General features: G+C 48.6%; 1 protein-coding gene across 2 annotated transcripts; it reads left to right on the top strand.

Moving 5' to 3' along the window:
- Positions 1-1,201: 1,201 nt before the first annotated feature.
- RAC1 (Rac family small GTPase 1) lies at positions 1,202-20,171 on the top strand. Of its 2 annotated transcripts, XM_070780227.1 has the most exons (7): positions 1,202-1,448; positions 10,190-10,261; positions 12,593-12,710; positions 16,026-16,082; positions 17,430-17,492; positions 18,198-18,357; positions 18,553-20,171. In XM_070780227.1, exons 1-7 carry the CDS (start codon positions 1,414-1,416, stop codon positions 18,681-18,683), a joined length of 636 nt encoding a protein of 211 aa, XP_070636328.1. In that variant the 5' UTR covers positions 1,202-1,413; the 3' UTR covers positions 18,684-20,171. The 2 variants fall into 2 exon arrangements, with proteins under 2 accessions (XP_070636328.1, XP_070636327.1); XM_070780226.1 differs by lacking the exon at positions 16,026-16,082.
- Positions 20,172-20,498: the final 327 nt, after the last annotated feature.

A 20,498-nucleotide genomic window follows, 5' to 3' on the forward strand; every position in this document is an offset into this window, starting at 1 on the left:
AGTAATTCTATTTTTTCGGGAATGCGTCTAAAGAAACAAAGCTATAAAAAGTCTTGTATAAATACCTTCATTCCACCATTCATTATCAAATAGGGACAACTGGACTGTCCCGTAGCAGACAAATTGGTTAAATTAAGACACAGGAAGGCGGAGGATTCTACTAAGAAGGAAACAACAACCCACTCCAGTATTCTTGCCTGGGAAATCCCATGGACAGAGGAGCCTGGTGGACTACTATCCATGGGGTCTAAAAAGTCAGGCATGATTTAGGGACTGAAGCAAACAGCCATAGGCACATGTGCATAAAGGAATGAAAAGTAAGCAGCCATGAAAAATGTTCTAACAATGATTCAGTATGACTTTCCAATTTTGCTTAAAACAGAATACCAAAATATTCGCACTTTAACGGTCTGCTAACAGGTCATTATCTCCAGAACTTGGTGCAAAGCAGTAGGAAATAGTAAACGCTCAAGGCATGAAAAACAATTATTAGAAAACATATATGCAAGGGAGGAAAGTTCAACATATTTTTGGCTTAATGAATTTAGTTATCTTTGACTAATGGCGTGGTGTATGGTCTTCTTTATATTACTAGGTCTCAAATTTTCTAGGACCGTGTCATCACCTAAGTTACAGGGATCACATAATAAATGGATTTGATTCACTGATGGCTCAGGTAATAAAGAATCTGCCTGCAATGCAGGATCCCCCGGGTTCAATCCCTGGGTCAGGAAGATCCCCTGGAGAAGGGAATGGCTGTCCACTGCAGTATTCTTGCCTGGAGAATCCCATGGACAGAGGAGCCCGGCGGGCTACTATCCGTGGAGTCGCAAACGATCAGACACTACTGAGCAACTAACACTTTCACCGCCCCTCAGATGGCCTCCCACAAGAGATGGTCAGGGGCTGGGAGAACCGGCTCGTGGGAGACAGGGTCCTCCTGGGGCTTGAACCTGGGCAGGTGGCGCGGGGTGGGGCCAGGACCGTAACCCGAGCGCACAAAGATGGCGGCAGGTCCACCCCTCCGAGCCCCGCGGCCGGCGGTCGGAGCCGAGCGTTGCCGAACGTTCCCGAGCGTCCCCCGAAGCCCAGAGGAGCCCGGGAGCCGCGCGGGCGGGAGCGGCCCCGCCCCGGAGCCTGGGAGCGGCGGCGCCGGCGCGGGGGAGGGGAGGCCGGATGTGAGTGGAGCGGCCATTTCCTGTTTCTCTGCAGTTTTCCCCAGCTTTGGGTGGTGGCTGCCGCTGGGCTCCGGCGTTCCGTCGGCGGAGGGCGAGGCGGCGTGGACAGCGGCCCCGGCACCCCGCGCCCTGCCGCCCGCAGCCGCGCGCCCGCCCGCCCGCTTCTCCCCGAGCTCGCCGCCTTTCTCCTCAGCGCCCGGCCGCCGCCGCCGCCGCGGCCCAGCGAGCGGCCCAGATGCAGGCCATCAAGTGTGTGGTGGTGGGAGACGGGTGAGTGCGCGCGCCGGGCCGGGGGTCGAGTGCCGCGGGCTGGGGCCGGGCGGCGGGCGGGCGGGCGGGCGCCGCGGGTTCGCCTGGGGCCCGGCCGGGCCTCTCCCGGGCCAGGGGCGCGGGGCGGGGGGCGCGAGCCGCCACCCTCCTCAGGACCCGGCGGCGCGGGCCTGGTTCCGGCTCGCTCTCTTTTTTTTTCGGTGGGGGAGGGAGGGAATCGGCGATCGGCGGCGGGAGGGAAAGTGAACTCCACCCTCCCGCTTTCTCCCGGGCCGCTGACCGCCCGGCAGAACTCGGCCCGCGCCGCCACCCACCCTCATTTGCCTGAAGATTGGGTGGGTTCAGGGAGTTGCCTTTCTTTAAAAAAAAGAAAAGAAAAAATAGAATCCTCTCTTGGTTTTCCCAATAACCTCTCGAGCTGCATTGAGACCTTCCGTGGGTCCCGGCGGTCTCTGGTCGGTCGTATTGAAGGAGTCTGTGCACGCACGGGCTGGTGTGGGGACCCTCAACTGATTTACCAGGGGGTGCCTTCCGCTGGTACTTGGACACTTTTCTGATTATTTAAAAAGTGACTGTTGGCTATTAAGGTGGAGAAACTTTTAGGATTTCTAGCTGCGAGGAACTGGGTGTGATTAAGACTGTTCCTTTCTCTGAACGTGATGGGATCATTAAAAAAAAAAAAAAAACTTGGTCTCTGCTTCATGCATTAGGTATGGGATGTCGCAGAACAGGCTCCCTGAGCCGGGCTGCCCTGTGACTCAAGGCATGTCTTTTCATTACTGTCTGTGGTGGATCCAGGCCCTCGAGGAAGACAAGACTTGTCTTATGCAGTTTTTTTTTCTCCCCTTGAAACAAGAATCTCAGTGTGATCCCAGCAAAATTGTGCGTCTCAGCATTGCTCGAGTTAGAGGAGCGTTAACAAGGAGGCTCCAAGAGTTACTACCAGTTGCAACAAAGTCAGAATGCAACTGGCACCTATTTGGAGTCTTGTAAAGTTGAAGAGAGAGTTGTGGAATCCCTGTTCCCCAAACTTGTCATTAGGGTCGATGGTGCTTTTATGCTTCTGGATGACGTTACCAGATCTCGGTTTCTTGAGATGGTTGTAAATTAGACATTTGAACTTGTTTCTGTATCTAATTCAGATCCTTGAACACAATCAGACAACTGATTTTTTTTTTAAAAGATGCCCTCTGTATGGTTTGTCAGGCTCACAAATGTGAAAGATTATTAACACTTCATGCTTCTGTCAAGATAATCAGAAATTGTAAGTTTCTACATAGAAATATGTATGGTGCTTGTTCTTTTTTTAACTCATTGAAAGAAAGCTTTAATTTTGCGGGGGTGGGGGTGGGGAGGATGTTCAGTTAATTGGTTTAAGGGTGAAATCACTAAATTCATTTAAGTGATGTTTTGATCCTTCTGCTCCTGAAGTATAGCATATGTCATTGTCTTAGGAACATTGTAAATGACACGGACTTCCTTTAAAAGTTAGAAAATGCAGGATCAGTAATTCATGCCAGTTTTTAAAAAAGTCAACTCGCTGATAATCCATGATCTAACCCTAGAATATAATCTTTGAAAGATTTAAAAACACAAGAAATACCAGCACAGGGTGTAGTCAGTGTACTCAGTCATAGGTGCAGGTTGTGGGCCTCTCTGTTTGCATCGGCCTGTTTATCTGGTCAAATACTTGTTGAATGCCTCCTGTGGGATCAAATCCCCACCTCACCACTTGGAGGGGAACCCTGAGCAGATCGCACATCCCCCAAGAGAGGTGCCTCAGGGGGAAATGTGAGGGTTCAGCAAGGTTCTGGATAGGAAGTCAGTGCCTCACAGGCGCCTGGCCCCTCCCCAGTGCTTAGTGAGGGCCAGATGTCAGTATTTCTTTATTATTGCTGTTTTTATCACTTGGAGGTACTGCTGTGCTCTGTGAAGAGAGTGTTAGGCATAAAACACAGTGGCCTTGAGTTTTCTGTCAGTTTTTTAAAAAGAATTATTTTTGTTTGTGCTGGGTCTTCTGTTGCAGTGAGGACTTTTCCCTAGTTTTGGGGGGAGTACTCTCCAGTCGGGGTGCTCGGGCTTCAGTAGCGGCTCCTGGACTCTCGAGCTCAGGCTCAGTAGTTGTGGCGCTTGGGCTTGGGTGCTGCGCAGCATGTGGGATCTTCCCGGACCAGGGATCGAACCGAGTCCTCTGCATTGGCAAGCAGGTTCTTTACCACTGAGCTGCCGGGGAAACCCTCTCTGCCAGGTTTTCAATGCTGTGTTTGAACATTGATGTTGACATTAGAAGTGAAAGGTACCTTTATGAAAAAAACCTTGAGCTGTGTTATCAATACTTTAAATTATTGGTGAACATAGAGCAAATATTGCTTCAGTGAACAATCTAGATAGTACTTTTTCCACCAAAAATATTTTTTTTCTGCTTTTGTCTGAATAAAATATATTCCTTGTAGGAATATTTTGTTAAAAAACTGTTGAAGCTGTAAAGTGCAGGTCTAAATTTTGTGAGGGGAAGAAGTTGCTTAATGTTGTGGAATTTCAGGCAATTGGGGCAGTTTAAACAGGGAAGGCAAACTCGTTGAGGTTCCACAAATTGCAAGCTTCCTTATTTTAAAAATGTTCTTGGGAATTATGGTTAAAGGCTGTGTCCTAACTGTATTATAATTAGCACCAATTAGCCTATATTCTTCTAATGGATTATTTTCTGTACAGCAATTCAGTTGGTATTGAGTATAAAATGTGAGATAAGTTTTGATACTTTTTAATTCTGTTCATTGTTCCATGAAGCCTGAGTCTGTCCTTCTGAACACAGGTTTTGTGACTAATTTGGGGGACCTCTGTCCCTCAGTTTTCACTCAGCTTTACTTGGGTGAGACAGCATCTCATATTCAAATATTTATGAATTTTTAATTGTGGTTTTTTTTGACTGTTTAATTTGGGGCTGGGGGTGAGTGACTTGACCCCTCCCCCCCCCCCCATTTTATTCCAGATGGCGCTAGAGGTCTATCCAGCGCAGTGTCTAATTTAGACATTGCTATCCAGGAATTTTTTTAGTTGAGCTTGATAAATGCCTTCCATGATGTCATCTTGATAGGAATGTACACTACTGGCTCCTGCCCACTTCATTGAACAAGCAGCTGTGGCATGATCCATGAGTTTCAGCTCTTTTTGAATTGCCTTTGTGTGTTTTTATCCCAAATTTACGTTTAGTATTTGATCTTGGTTGGTACAATTATATTGTATTATAATTTTTTTTTTTAATTTCAGATGACAATGCCAGCTAAATGTTTGGGGTTAGGTTCAGTGGAAGAGTGTCCGGAGTCCGTTTTGAGAAACCTTAAAGCCACTGTTTATATTGTCTTTGGCATTAGTCAGCTGTGTCTTTGTACTTTCTCACCTCTGCATCACCAGGAAGCTCTAACTTGTAATTGTAGTCTTCCTGTAAAGGGGGTGTTTTACCAGGAATCCTGCTCCCAGGCCAGTTAGCACATATCACCAGATGGGACTGTTTTCTCCAACTTCTTAATATGAAAAATGTCAAACATGGAAGAGTTGAAAGAATAATAATGCGTTGAACACTCACATACCCACCACTTAGATTCTGTAATCAACAGTTTGCTCTGTTCTTCTCATGGGAAGTTGTTCCCATTTGGGGGCAATAAGTTTAAGAGGATTTGATAACAGAAGTTGATTTTGGAAGGAGAATGGGGGTAATACACAGATATGAATTCCTGATTTTGAACTCTGCATCTTTAGCTACCCCAGGGTTAGGCTGGATGGTTCTAGGACATTCTCTAGTAATGGCTGCTTCAGATTCAAGCTCTATGAGAGGCGACATCTTCAGCTTTGAGTGTTCTAGTAACTTCAGTGTTCAGCATCTGAACTTTTTGGAGTCTCTGTGGTGATAACGACTGGCTTTCTGTTAGTTGGTTGAGATGTCTCCTGTTGGTGGCAGGACGTCAGGGGCATTGCAGCTAGGGTTTTGTGTTTTGGTAGCACTAAATTGTGCTATTAATTAATACAGTTTCTGAGCTTACTCTCTGGGTAATTATACATTTAGGATTAGTGTTAAGAGTCCCCAAACCCCATTTCTCAGCATAAGTCGAGGACTTTCATTCAGGGTCTTTCATTAATGCAATAAGTGTTAGTATATTATATATTTGATACTTAAAATCCATGATCCATCCTGTTCTGTTAATTTGTTCTTAAGATCTTAGGTATTCTTTGGGGTCCCGGGATTAGAAGGTGGTGAGAAGGAACGAACTTCCTGTTACAAATAAGTGCTGGGGATGAAATGCAGCAAATGATAGTTAACAGTGCTGTACCTTATAGACGAAAGTTGTTGAGAGAATAAATCCCAAGAGTTTCCATCAAAAGGAAAAAATGTTCTGTTTCTTTCATGCTGGGTCATTAAGAGATGATGGACGTTCACTAACCTACTGTGGTAATCAGTTCCTGATGTATAGAAATTAAACACCTTAAACTTACATAGTGCTGTGTGTCAATTACACCTCAATAAAACTGGGGGAAAAGATCTAGGTACTTTCAGGCAGCAATACAGGTTACTTATTTAGGTTTACAGTAGTCATTGGAGAAATCTGGTTTTTCTGTCTTACTGAGAGACCAGTGGGTGTTTTTTAAAGCAATGCAGAATCTTCTTGTTTTTGAGTTTCCTGGATTTTTTTTTTTTTTTTTTGGCTGTTCCAGGCAGCATGTGGCGATCTTAGTTCCTGGATCAGGGATGGAACTCGTGCCACCCGGCAGTAGAAGCCAAGTCCTAACCACTGGACCACCAGGGATCGTCCATCCCTATTTTAATGGGAGGAAATTGCCAGTGTTTCCAGATTGATTGATTTTACATGCTTAAATGTACTCAGTTCCCCTTAGATTAAAATGCTGTGGTGACTTGCTGTCACTTAGAACCTGGAAATAAGTATGTTCTATCTACTTGGTCAACTTTCTAGCCAGTATAAGAGCTAGTAGCAGTTGTGATTGTCACAAATAAGTAAAATAAGATTCATGCTCCCTCTCCAGAGTTACAGCATTTTTCACAGATTAAAAAGAAAAAAATAAGAGGGGAAGAAAGATTAAAAAGTGAGTCAACTGAGCAGTTGTATGTATAAAATTGGAAATTCCAAAGTAAATAGTAGCTTCCAGAAATTCCGCAGCAGTGTCAAGTCAAAGACTAACCAGATACCGCTCCCATTCTTCCTGTGGAAGAAGCGTGACTCTGTCTAGAGCTGCTGTTGACTGTGGCCTGTAGCTTGTAGCATTTATTTGTGGAGTGTGTTTAACAGGATTGAATAAACACTAATGGGAGGTAAATAACCCTTTTCTTTCTCTTTTTCTCTGTTTTTAAAATTAAGTAAACATTTAAATCAAAAGTTGGACATGTACTTATTTAAAAGTCAGAACTTTATACTTTACTAATTTTCTTAGAGAACGCATGTTTATATCTAAAGGATGATTGGTAATAAAATTTCCAATTACTATCAGGTGATACCAGTACCTTGGGGTCCTTTACAGCTAAACCTTTCAAAAGATGAAGCCTCAGCTGAAGATCAAGTTTCAGGAAAGGAGATTTTGACGTATTTAAAACAATTGGTGTTTGTAATGGCTTTGTTCCTCATACATACCAGAGCCTTAGGAGGGATCTAGAAGTGAAACTGTGATGCTTTTAACACAGCATTTAAAACCTTCAGAGCTGCTTCCTGTGACATTAAGAGGTGATGACTATTAACATTTTTACACAACAGCACTTGTAGTTTTGAAAAGATATTCACTCTTCATAGCCTTGAAGTGTGCTCTCTTCCTCAGCTGCCACTGTAGCCCCTGGCTGAGCTGTGTTTATCCTGCCTCCTGTCCTGGTAGCTCTCTGAACAGCCCGCTCCTCTGCACCCTAAAACCCCCGCCGTGGTCCAGGCCACAGCATCGGTTCCTGGAACACAGCAACAGCTGCTTCCTTGTTTTCTGCCCCCAGTCTCAGCTTCTTGAGTCTTCTTCCCACACTGCCCAGAGAGGCTTCTTCTGAAAATGCAAATCTAATGATTTCTTGGCAACTACAAATCTTCTGTCACTTCCCAAGTAGGATCAAGTTCCACGTCTTGAGAAGAAATGACAGCCTCTTCAAAGTTCCCTCTGCCACTTCCCCCTTCTTTCTTCATCCTTCAGTTTTACTGGCCTTCCTGCAGTCTGGGCCTCCCTACATGCTGTGCTTTTGCCTAGAATGTTCTTCCTTCCGTGTCCCACTCATCAGCCTCAGTGATGTTGCAGCCTCCTCTGCCTCCAAGACAAGGTTAGATCCCTGTGCTGTACCTTTCCAGAACATCTTTAACAACACTTATCACATCTAAAATGTTACGTAATGAACACGTGTTTCATTTTTTAGCTTACTAAAACTGCCTAAGTCCCATGAGATCCCCATGACAGTATCTTTAGCACCTAGTATACTTCCTGGCATACCATGCAGTTTGTTGGTGTAGACTGAAATTGAATCAGTGCTCACATAGTTTTGGGATGAAGTCGGTAGTTTCGCATTCATCTTACAGTTGAGAAAACCAAGGCATAAGGAAGTTGAAACTTAAAAAATTCAGCCAGTAAGTGGTAGAGTTGCCTGTGGGTCACACATCCAGGTAGTGACTTTGAATCTCATTCAGGTTCTTTTTTATTTGTTTTAACATTCTAAGCTTTTAACAAAATGTATGCCCAGTGAGTCATTTCTGTTTAGAAAGCCTTTAGGAGTTGGACAGCAGCCCCTGATGATGTCATGTTTGACTGTGAGGTCTTGGGGTGGGGGAGTTCCAGCTTTTGTTAAGCCTTAATAATGTTATGAGTGAAGCAAGTATTGGCAGGACCGCCTGGGCCTGTAACCTGCCCTTGTTGAGAGGTTTTTGCCTTAAGCTAAGAGTGTAAGGAAAATAGAAAAGCACTTAACTTCTTTATTGTTGTCCTAATTGATAGTAGTCGAGATCGAACAGCAAAGCCTTGGGACTCCAGCACGCAAGAGCGTCCCGTGGCCTTGGTGAGCCGCAGGGGCGCGCAGGGAGCCGGGCCTGTGAGGAGCTCTTGTTTGGTCAGTGAGGCCAGGGACTCTGAGAAGGCCCCAAGGCCACCGTGGGAGTGCTGTACAATTTGGAGGCTGTGTGTCTGCTAGGTATCTGCAGTGGCTCAGTGGTAAAGAATCCGCCTGCAATGCAGGAGCCGACGGGTTTGATCCCTGGGTCTGGAAGATCTTCTGGAGGAGGGCATGGCCACCCACTCTAGTATTCTTGCCTGGACAATCCCATGGATCGAGAAGCCTGGTGGCCTACAGTCCATGGGGTCGCAAGAGTCGGACACGACCGAGCAACTTGGCATGCACGCACCTGTTGGCTAATGGTGCAGTGATCAACTTTACGTTTAGGTGGTTTTGTTGGTCAATTGCTAATTCCTACTCTTTTGTGACCCCTATGGACTGTAGCCCGCCAGGTTCCTCTGTCCATGGGATTTCCCAGGCAAGGATACTGGAGTGGGGTGCCGTTTCCGCCTTCAGAGGGTCTTCCTGACCAGGGGATACCCCTCTCAAGTGTTTGGGAGCCTTTCCTCACCTCCCTGGTATCCTGTGCCGGCTTGCAGCTGTGTGTGGGAGGCCCTCCTGTGTTCCTACGCTTTTCTCTGCTAGTTCTTTGCACAGCTGTTTGGGAGATTTACTCCACCGTCCCTGAGCCCTTCATTAATCTGTCTGGAACATAGTGTGTTAACTGCTTGCTCCAAAAGTTTATGGTGAGATTTGAGGGTGGGGGTGGGGAGGAGGCACAGGAATGCAGATGAATTAGCAGGCAGTGGTGTGTGGTATGGGTGACTAAGCGCTCTCTTTAGAGACCTGGCCTCTCGGCCGGCCAGGGGGAAGGCTTGAGGGAGGCGGCGGGGTTTGAGCCGCCCCTCAGAGGCAGCAGGCTGCAACAGTGGATGGACGTTTGAGAGGAGAGCCGTGTCTGTCTGCATGTTAGTATTCATCGGAATAACTTGAGGGTAGATTTGCAGATTCTTTTTTTAAATTAAATTTATTTTAACTAGAGGCTAATTACTTTACAATATTGTATTGGTTTTGCCATACATCAACATGAACGCACCACGGGTGTACACGTGTTCCCAATTCTGAACCCCCCTCCCACCTCCCGATTTGCAGATTCTTGATGAAAGCCTTCTAGAGGTGTTCGCAGAAGAGACTTGTTTACTTTTTCATTTTATTTATTTTTTATTGATTTATTTGGCTGTACCAGGTCTTCGTTTCGGCCCGCAGCATCTTTAGTTGTGGCATGTGAACTCGTGGGTGCAGCACCTGGGATCTAGTTCTCTCACCAGGGGTCGAACCCAGGCCCTGCGCAGGGGCAGCACTGAGTCTTAGCCACTGGACCACCAGGGAAATCCCAAGACTTCCAGTTTAAAAACACCGTTCCTCTTGAACCTTGTGCTTACCAACAACTGTTTTCTCGACAACCAGTGCAAACACCTAGAACTGAAAACAATGCGAAGCCTCCAGACGCTGCCCTTCTGAGTAATTGTAGTTTGTTTGCTTTACATGTCAGGATAAAAATAGTATTTAGTAAAAGGTCTTAGAAACTGTCTTCTTTAATGTTTTGGTATTTGATGTATACGTCCTGATTTTTCTGTAAGTTATTTTCACTGAATAATGAAAGCTCAGATTGCACTTATGTTGACTAAGGAACTTAACATCATTTTTTTTTTTCCTGTCTCTATAGAGCTGTGGGTAAGACTTGCCTCCTGATCAGTTACACTACCAATGCATTTCCTGGAGAATATATCCCCACTGTGTAAGTATCCTGAGTTAACCCAGGATTAACTTGTCAGTGATATGTGTGGTGTTTTTTTTTTGGATTCCATTGACCTTTCTGCTCTGCCTTTCTAAATCCTTAAGTGAAGAGGGGTGGTTATTTTCCTCTCAATCATTGAGGTCTAATTATAAGGTATTTGAACTTTTAAGAAATAACTTTATCTTTTTTTAATATAGTTTCTGCATGATGACAAAGCACACAGCTTTCCTAATTGATTTTCAGATTTTAGGAAATGAAAGTTAAACTACCTTTGAAGTTCAGAGACTGGATAGTGTAAGAGTTTCAGATAAGTGGCTTTCTGTGTAAAGGGTCAAGGAACTGGAACAAAGGGTCTTTTATGGTTTAATTGGCCTTTGCTGGCGAGCAGTCCAACGGTTACATGTCATTGTTGACTTTTGGGCTTTGGAATTGAAACCAGGGTGTGTGTGGGGTGTGGCTGTGGGGGGGGTGTAGGCTGGGGGGGCGGATGGGAGGACCAGCTGCTGAGCTGCCGGGTCCCTTTTTGGCAGCAGACTCGGTGGGGACGGAAAAGGGCCTCTCTGCTGATAGTCGCCAGGGAGCTTCCAGGCTGTGCCCGGGCCGGGGCCGGGATCCTCACCGCCCGCTGGGGCAGAGGCGCTCCGTTTGCACGGTGCCCACCTCAGCACCGCACTCAGCCTAAGCGTCCTGTGTGTGTGGGTGTAAGTGGAATCAAACTGTCCAGAATTTGTGGCAGGACTTCCCTCGTCTCCACATGTAGGTAGAGCTGTAGATGACTCGGAGGTCCTGTGGTGGGCCCGACTCCAGTCACTTGCAAACAGTGCTGTGCACACATCGTTGCCCACGTCTTTGTGCACACGTGATTGTTGGAGGAACTGCGGCGAATCAGAAGGAGTGGGATGTTTTAAGCTTCAGGAGATGCTGCACGGTTGCTATTCCAAATGCTGTCACTCTGAGCAGCGGTGACGGAAACAGCCCTTTCCTACCACTGTGGTGAACGTGGGCTGAAAACAGTGCCCGCGTTATTTGCATTTCTGGTCACCGGTGAGGTTGAAACCTCGTGTTTCCTGTCCATGCGTAATCTTGTGTGAATTGCCGGTCAAAATCCCTTGCTTATTGTCCCACTGGAAATTCTCTGTACTGATGGAACTTCTGTGTGTGAAAAATACTTATCCCTCTGTCTCTCACTTGTCTTTGAACTCATAATATTCTCTGCATTTTTATATAAATATGCCATTTCTCCCTCTTCCCTGAGTTTAATGTCTTACTAAAAAATATTGCCTAGTTTCCCCTCCCCTCAAGGTTTTCTCGCTCTAGTCTTTATCTTTCATTCACCTGGAGTTTATTTTTTGGTGGCGAGAGGCAAGCACCTGATGCTTTTTTCAGGTTCTTACCCCATTTTTGTACCACTTACTGAATAATATTTCCTCTTCTCACTGAAGTGGAAGTACAGCATGTTTTTTCATACATCCTTTTCTGTATGAAAGCAGGTTTGGTCATGAACTTGTATAAATCACACTGGAACCTACTCAGACCATGACTTTGCTGTCACAGTGTAGTAAGATCCTAAGCTTTAGTCTTAAGTATGTGAAAATCAATTCTGGGACCTGACTTTAAAGGCTAATACATTGCGTTCTGCTCGGCAGGTGCCCCGTTCACCTTGCAATCCCAGGTGTCCGTGAACTACTCCATGGCACTCAGCGTAATTTTTTAATGTCCTCCTTATTTCTCCCCGTCAGCCTATAGGCTTTCTGGGCTTCCTCCTATTATAGGTAATTCATTTGTGTGTAGCAGCCTCAAATTAATTTAAACCCATGGTGAAACTTTGAAAGCGTTACCCAATAGCTTCTCGGATCCGATTTGCTTTGTGTTAACCCTGCACACAGGTCTTAGGGTGGATTACCAAGGCTCAGCTGGGGACCAGCCTCCACCCAGGTCAGGGGTGCAGGGGCTGTTCTGGAAACACGGCCAGTGCAGCCCTGCTGGGGGCCCCTAACTGAGGGCGACCCTCGTGTGCACGGAACACCCAGCCCTTGGGGTTTGGATACTTGCATTTCTTCCTGGGGAGAGACCTCAGTGTCCTCTTCATCATGGGCAGGCGGGTTTCTGATGCCAACAGAGACCTGTTCTGGTTAAATTCAGTAGCTCGTGCTTGTGTCTCAGTGGTGCCCCCACACCCCAGCTCCCGTTTCCCTCCACTGCGCGCCTGCCGGCGGGGCCAGGCATCCTCTGGCCTGGCCGTCCGCCCTCGCGGCCCTGCCCAGCCCCGCTCAGCCCCAGGGGTGCCTGGCTCCTTGGCCGGAGGTTAACCGTTTTCCCTCTGTTCCGCAGCTTTGACAACTACTCTGCCAATGTCATGGTGGATGGAAAACCCGTGAATCTGGGCTTGTGGGACACAGCCGGACAAGAAGATTATGACCGATTACGCCCCCTGTCCTACCCGCAGACAGTAAGGAGCCTGAATGATTTTAGAGTGTCCTTTACACGTCCTCACGGTTTCATTAATTCATACCACCTCTCGATTTGCCTATATTGCCATCTTTTGGGTATCCGAGTAATAACAAATAGCGTTGAACTACTTCAGTAGTGAGTATCTGCCTAGATGCGAACCGGGGCTTCGTCTGCTTGTTTGTGCGCTTTGCGTGTCCTCAGTATTGGCTCTGGTGGTGTGCAGTGTGCATTCTCCCGTGCCATTTTGGCGTAGCCATGCAAAATAGGTGCTGTTAGGTTTTGGCAAAGCTATTTTAAGAGCAGTTAGCTTCCAGATTAGTTTGCTTTGTGACAGTTCTGTGCCACAGAAGCAATTGAGCAGTGAAGATGAAGGCTTCTTTAGATCAAGTTAGTGACTAATCCTATTGATTTAATAGTTTTTCTATAAAATATATTTTTGCAGCTTTAGAACCTAAATCTTCTTAAGTAAGTGGAAGTTTCAGTTTTATAACGTGTCTGCTGTGTCCAGTCCGACAGCCGCTAGCTTGGGCTTGCCTGCACATCAGCTAACTAGCTGGTCTCTCTACCGGCTGCTTACAGTTAGGCCAGTAAGCTGGTGGACATGTGGTCCAAAGCCAGTTTTCTCTAAATAAGCAGTTGTCTTACTTGTGCTATTTCCTTCTTGTTACATGTCTCTCCTTTGTGTTAAAAGTGCTTTTAAAGACAACTTTGTGACTACCTGGACGGGGAAGTTTGCACAGAGGCAGCTGAGCAAATTCTTGGGCTTCAGATCGCACCCTCCGCGCTGTGTCAGGGTGGGTGTCTCCACCTTGAATCCTGCCCTGCTCCGTTGCAGGCTTGGTGAGGCGGAGCCCTTGGGACAGTCCCGGGCATGTGTCTGCCTTGGGCTCCTCCCTGTGCTTGCGCAGCTGTGCTGGCGGAGCCGGAGGCCCCCTTGGTTCCCAGGTGCCTCCAGGAGGGCTCAGGATCAGGGAGACGTCCCCCAGAGGGCCGGCCTCCACCTCGAGACTGATTGAAGTATCCCTTTGTTCTGAGGAGTGAGTGTGAGTGAAAAGAATGAATTCATTCTAGTCTACCTGCCCAAAGCTTGTTTTCTCGTGTTTGAAATATGGCTGTTTCTAAGCAGAAGTCATCGTCTTTCCCATTTACTTTTCTGATAGAGGAATCGTCAAGGACAGTTTCTTAGAGCTGTAGATTTTTGCTGATTGTTCTTTATCTGAGTTCCGGGAACAGTGGTCAGCAAAGATCAAAACCATAAACTGGGAGGCTTGAATTGGCTGGCTTTTCAGATAATCTGTGAGTAAAAGTGAACTGTGATTATGTGTTAAAAATGAGCCAGTAATCACCAAAAAACTTTGAATTCTTCAGTACATTTAGCAAAGTACTTATACCAAGTGGCTCCTTGCTGAGTCCAGATTTCAGTGGGATTTGCATTGAGTGGTAGAGTAGGCCGCTTGGCTTGCTTAGTTGCTAAGTTGTGTCTGACTCTTGCGACCACATGGACTACGTAGCCCGCCAGACTCCTCCGTCCATGGAGTGGTTGCCATTTCCTTCTCCAGGGGTAGAGTAGGATCCTCAATCAACTGGATCCCATCTGGAAGGTGGGAGGTCACTTCTGAGAAAGGAGAACTGCCTTCTGTGACTCAGGGCGTCCAGGGATGGGTGTGGCCTCTTTCTCGGAGGCAGTCAGTCGCAGTGAGTCCAAGGTGATCTGGCAAGATTCGCACTGTGTGTGCTGAGCACGCTAGATCAGTGACCGATGGAGTCAAGCTTCGGTGAGTGCGGCCTGAAAGCCAAGCGGGTGTTGTCCTCCTGGGGCCTGGACTTGGACCTCGGGAGGGTGGTGGGCCACTTCCTGTGGATGCCTGCATCGCAGTGTGTGACCCCTCGCTTAGGCGCGGGGGACGAGCCCCCAGCTGGTTGATACAGCTTGGCCTGCCTGACTCCTTGGAGGATGAGCAGGTTGTGTTGGTTACTGAGGGGGAGCCCCTGAGTGCTAGATACTGGGGCCTGAAAGGTCTTCCTTTGGGCTGGGTGTCCTGCCAGAGGGAGCTGAGGGCCAGCTCAGCTGGCTGGAAGTGGCAGCCTGGCACTGGATTTAGTCTTGGCAAAGAGAAACCTCTGAATTTGGTACTAAATGACCCCTGGTCTCTGGTTTGGCTGTTCGTCCTGTAGGCCTGTCTCTGGCTCATCCTCGAGTCTGCCCTGACCCACTCGGAAGGGCCAGCGGGACACTTGAGCCTTAGTAGTCTGAAGCGCTGGGCTTTCTTCCAGCCGTGTTTGGGCTGCAGGCAGAAAAAGGAAGGAGGAAGGAGCAGGCGGATGGCATCGTGTTAACTAATGTAGGACGGAAGGCATCTCTCCATCAGAAAGATGTTCTGAAGAGTGGGAGAGGGTAGGGCAGATGTGGCAGAGGGTGTTTTGATGCCGAGTAGTTGGAGCCGACCCCGTGAGTACCCGCGTCATTGCGAAGCTTTGGCGTCACGTCCAGGCTTTGCGAGGACCAGGCTTCCGAAAGAGCCTGTAGAGTAAATGAGGGTAGTGAGAGAAACTAACGTTCGCTCTAGATTGTAAATCTGAGAAGAGTGGGGGAGATGAAATTATAATAGTTGTCTCAGTTGCCTTTCTTTTGATTCGAGAATTCCAGGTTCTTTGTTGCTGGAGAGCAAGTCTTTGCGTTTCTACGGGAACAGAGGAGTGAGTTGAAAGCTGGTGATAAACACGGCAGTGCGGTCGCTTCCGGGTGGGCCCGCCATGTGCTCAGGACAGCAGCGCTGTTCTTTCAGCAGAGCAGGTCCCTGGATTCAAGCTGCACCCTGCGAGGTCGCATCCCTCAGACCCGGCCACCTTCTGGAACAGTGTCCCGGCTGGGAGGCCTGCTGTACAGATGGGCACTTCTGCTGGCTTCAGCTGGGCTCGTGTCCGAGAACCTGGCCTGGGAGCTTGGAGGGTGTGCAGTCACTCTCGGGCGCCCTTGTTGAGGGAAGGATGCCCCTTTCACACTGAGCAGAAGCTGGGGCTTGGTGGGCACCGTGCCGGTTCTGTGGGGAAGGAGCCTCTCGGTGTGTCCCCCACCCAGGATTTCCTGTCCTGGGTCTCCCCGTCTCTGACCTTCCCGAGCACCTTGTGCCCCGTGGGCCAGGGCGACGAAGCGATTCAGCGGCGCCTGGCCTCACGGGTGCTGTGCATCAGCATGTGCTTTAGGTCCCTTGGGAGGGTCGAGACAGGATTTGGATGAAGAATAGGTAGCGGGTTATATTGGCTTTCTTCTCGCTTTTTACTAAACTCAAACAAAGTTCTCGTGCATTACTAGGTTGGAGAAACGTATGGTAAGGAAATACCTTCCAGGGGCAAAGAGAAGCCGATTGCCGTATGTAAAACTTTCGATCGACTTCAAGCTTTATCTCTTCTCTCGGTTCACTTAGTTTTCCTAGGATTTCTTGTTGAGCCTCACACTCCTTGAGTGCTTTGTTTGATCTACTCAAGGTGGGGGGTTTGCGGGACAGCCTGCCTTCTGGTTGCAGTCCAGCAGTCTGGGAACTGCCTCCTGCCCCTCCTGAGGGCCAGGTGGGGTGTTGAGCAGGGCCCCCTCCGGGGAAGGGGTGCGGAGGCCCCCGCTGCGGCTCACCCAGCCCCAGCGCTTGGCGGGAGCAGGACTCACCCATGCGGGCGCTCCTTCCTTCCTCCCGCTTTGGTGTCCGGTGCGGGGCCTGTGGGGCGCGGCTGCGTGCTGGGGAGCTTACCGTCCTGCTTGGGGGTGTCGTGATCAGCCCGGGTGGCGGGGACTCTCGGACACACTCGTGCATGCGCTGGCCTTTCGTGTTGTTGACGAGCAGCTCTTGTGGGTGCTCTTCCTTCCCTTTCAGGTGCGAGAGATCAACTGGATGAACAGGTGTTGGCGGGCACTGTGTCCATTCACCACGTAGCATGGTTTTCCAGGGCAATGTTTCATAAACCGGGCATCCTAGAAACTCTTAGGCATTTAGGGAGATACTTAAATTTCACTTTTTGGGGAGCCATGCCACGTGACGTGCGGGGTCTTCGTTCCCTGACCGGGGATCAGACCCGCGCCCCCCACAGTGGGAGTATGGAGTGCTGAGCATTGGAGCACCAGGATCGTCCCCAAGTTTAGGCCCTTCCACGATTCACTGCAGGTTCTCCAGAGGCCATGCTTGGCCTCAGGAGCCCTGACTGCCAGCGAGATGCCGCCTCCGCCCCAGACTGTCCTCCTGCCCGAGGGGCGCCCGGCCTTGGTGCCAGGGTGGATGGCAGTTCGTAAGAAGCAGTTTAACTGGAACCCTGTGACCTTGTGAAAATGTACTTAACATTGTGGTAGGGAGCTTAGTGAAAAAGGGACCATTTGTAGTAACGTTTTAATAGTATTGGTGTGGGACCCTGACACTTGACCTTGTCCCTGTGCAGGAACTGAGCGTCACGCTAATTCCGGTGGGAGTGGGAAGGGTGGGACAGAGGCCTCCTGGAGCCTGAGTAGCTGACCGTATTCTCTCCCCCTCTCCCCCACTCCCCTTCTCCCCTGACGGGCCCTTTGCGCGCTGGGTCTGGTCTGGGCGGCTGGCTGCGCTGGGGGGTGTCGGGAGCAGGCCGCCGTGCGCCGCGTTGCCCTGGGCTCGTGGTCCGCCCCCAGCTGCGCTGAGAAACAAAGCGCTTTCCTCGCTGTGGACTCTCCCCAACAGCTCCTTGTGTTTTATTTTTATAGGATGTATTCTTAATTTGCTTTTCTCTCGTGAGTCCTGCATCATTTGAAAATGTTCGTGCAAAGGTAAGTGGGATTTTTTAGGAAAATATTCAGTTACATAATGTCAGTCTTGGGAAGAAGTATTAAAAAGTAAAATACCATTTACTGATAGAAACTTTCAGTTACTTATTTCTACTGCTTAGGCAGATTTTGATATAGGTAATAGGTTTTTTAGGTGTATGCCTTGAGCACGCTGTGTGCTGAAGATTCAGGGTCTGATTCAGAGGTGCTGTGTTCCTAGTGAAAATAATGAAGCACTTGGAGTTGGTGTAATAAAAGTAATGTCCATACTTCATACTCGGGCATGTTTTATGAACTGAGTGAAGCTGGGAGGTGTGAGGCCCTTCAGTTGGGCCTAGGGGCGTGTCTGGTGGGGGTCATAGTGGCAGAGCTGAGGCCTGGGTTGGGATAGTTGTGTGCTCATCCTTTGGATGCAGGGGGATTTTGTGATGGCTTAGGAACTCCGCCTGTTTTACCAGAAACCAGGTGGCTGGGGGCGGTCCTCCCCGCTCTCGCTCGCTCTCTCACTGAGTAGAGCTGTCCAGGGGGGGTCCCGAGGCCTAGGCTGCTCTTCATGCCACAGCCAGGCAGTGATTCTAGAGGGGTGAGCCAGGCGGAGGGGGCGTGGTGATGGAGCAGGTGGTGAGCACAGGTGGGCCCCATGCGGTGTAGTTCAGACGAGCGGGTTCCTAAAGGAGAGTGGTGACTGGGTCCTGTCTCGGCTCCTAGTGGTACCCTGAAGTGCGACACCACTGTCCCAACACACCCATCATCCTGGTGGGGACGAAACTTGACCTGAGGGACGATAAAGACACGATCGAGAAGCTGAAGGAGAAGAAGCTGACGCCCATCACCTACCCGCAGGGCTTGGCCATGGCCAAGGAGATCGGTATGAGACCCCCATTGTCACAGATGCTTTCCCCGCTTTTATTTTTGTGGTGGAGGCTGGAGCCCACCTGGGGCAGTGGCGCCGGGGTCTGGCCTGCCTTCCGGACCGACTGGGCCAAGCAGGGCCCTCTGTGCTCAGGTCAGGGAGGGGGCGCCACTGCGCCCCGATCTGAGGGTGAGGCTGTGTTTCCCACAGGTGCCGTCAAATACCTGGAGTGCTCGGCGCTCACGCAGCGGGGCCTCAAGACAGTGTTTGATGAGGCGATCCGGGCTGTTCTCTGCCCACCCCCCGTCAAGAAGCGGAAGAGGAAGTGCCTGCTCTTGTGAACGTCGGCCCCCCACCGTCTGCCCCCAGGACCCTTTGTTTGCTTTGCTCAAACGGTGGAGTCTTCGCACTCAATGCCAAGTTTTTGTTACAGATTAGTTTTTCCATAAAACCGTTTTGAACCAATCAGTAATTTCTAGGTTTTGTTTGTTTAAAGTGTAAGAGTTCAAACTTTTCACATTCTATTAAAGTTCAGCCCTAAAATGACAAGCTTCCTTAAAGCCTTATTTTTCAAAGCCCCTATTCTTGCTCAGAGTTGCCAAAATACCCTGTGCACTAAGTTGCATTGTTGGGCTGAGAACACTACGCACTACGCTGTGGAAAGACCTTGGTCTGGAAGAGACTGTAGCTTTGGAGGTGGGAGGTGCAGAGCCTCGCTGGCGAGTTTCAGGCGAGAAGAGCGCGCACAGCCTCCTTGCTGAAACGCCGCAGTAACGAGTCATGACAGCGGCCCACGTTCACTCCCTAACGCTGTACTGTACGTCAGAGCGCACGAGCCAGCAGCTCACTCTTTGGATCGGTCTTTTTGATTTTGTAGTGAGATTTTTAAAAACGAGTTCGTGTTTTAGCTTTTGTGAGATTCTGAACAGAACTCTTACCCCGTGCTCCCTGTGATGGAGTGTTCTGCTCTGTCCGTGGGTGCCCTGGGGTGGAGTGTGTGGAATACTTGTGATCAAAGAATGGAGACAGTATTTTGACAAAATGTGGAGATTAATTTACACTACACTGTACACGTAATCATTAAAACTATTAAAAGCATCACGGGTAAAAGTTTTAAAAGGTTAATTTCTGTCAAATGCGGTAGATGAAGAAAGGTCGGTATTATCAGTGAGTGTTTTCTTAAGCTTTTCCTTAAACCTGCCCACCCCTTCTGAAATTGGGCATTTAATCATCTCTGACCTGGTCATCCTCATAGTTGCTAACTTAGTAAGTGCTTTTCTTATAGAACTCATTCTTAATGAGCAATATGCCTCCTTGTATTATAAAATCTTTCTGAATATGCATTAGAAAATTTTTTTGTAGGTTAGTAAAAGTGCACTCCTGTTTTCATGTTGCTTTATTCAAAGCTAATAAGTGCTTTCCTTAGTTTTCTAGTAACTAGGTTATAAAAATCACGTGTTGCAGCTTTATGGTTTTTAAGATACTTCAGATATTCCTCAACTGTAAGCCTCAGCGTCACTGGCCAGATGACCGACACTGCCCCGTGAGTAGCGACACTGACCCCTCTGCCTCACCGCGTGCACACGCTTCCTGTCCTTGCCCTAACAATGTTCCTTGGGGTCTGAGGTTCCGCCAACCCTGTGCTCGTGCTAACGAAGTTCTGTACAACTTACCCACTGGCAAGAATACGAGCTTGGACCTTTCAACCACTAGAACAAAATTTTTTAAATTGACAGTTGCAGAATTGTGGAGTGTTTTTACATTGATCTTTTGCTAACGCGATTAGCAGTATGTTTTGCATGTATGACTTAATAAACCCTTGAATCATATGACTGGTAATACTGGAGTTCTTGAGAGCATGGGGAACCGCCCTCTGGTGTCTGCCTGCCTGCCTCACTGTAAAACCCTGGGTTGTTGGAGACGGTCGTGTTTTCATGCTGGGGGGACAGGGAGTGGTCCCTCCACGGGGAGAAGATGGAAGAGCCAGCAGACAAGGGGTGTTGAGGGATCTTTGGTTTCAGAGCTGGTGCAGGCCAGCGAGACTTGGGTGATGTCCACACGGGGATGCGGGTGGTGGCGTCTCGGGCCAGAGCTCTGGGCTGAAGGTGCTGGTGGTGAAACCAGCTGGCAGCTGGGTAAGATGGAGACTGACTGTC

This window comes from Bos indicus, chromosome 25, assembly GCF_029378745.1.
Source record: "Bos indicus isolate NIAB-ARS_2022 breed Sahiwal x Tharparkar chromosome 25, NIAB-ARS_B.indTharparkar_mat_pri_1.0, whole genome shotgun sequence".
Classification (NCBI taxonomy): domain Eukaryota; kingdom Metazoa; phylum Chordata; class Mammalia; order Artiodactyla; family Bovidae; genus Bos; species Bos indicus.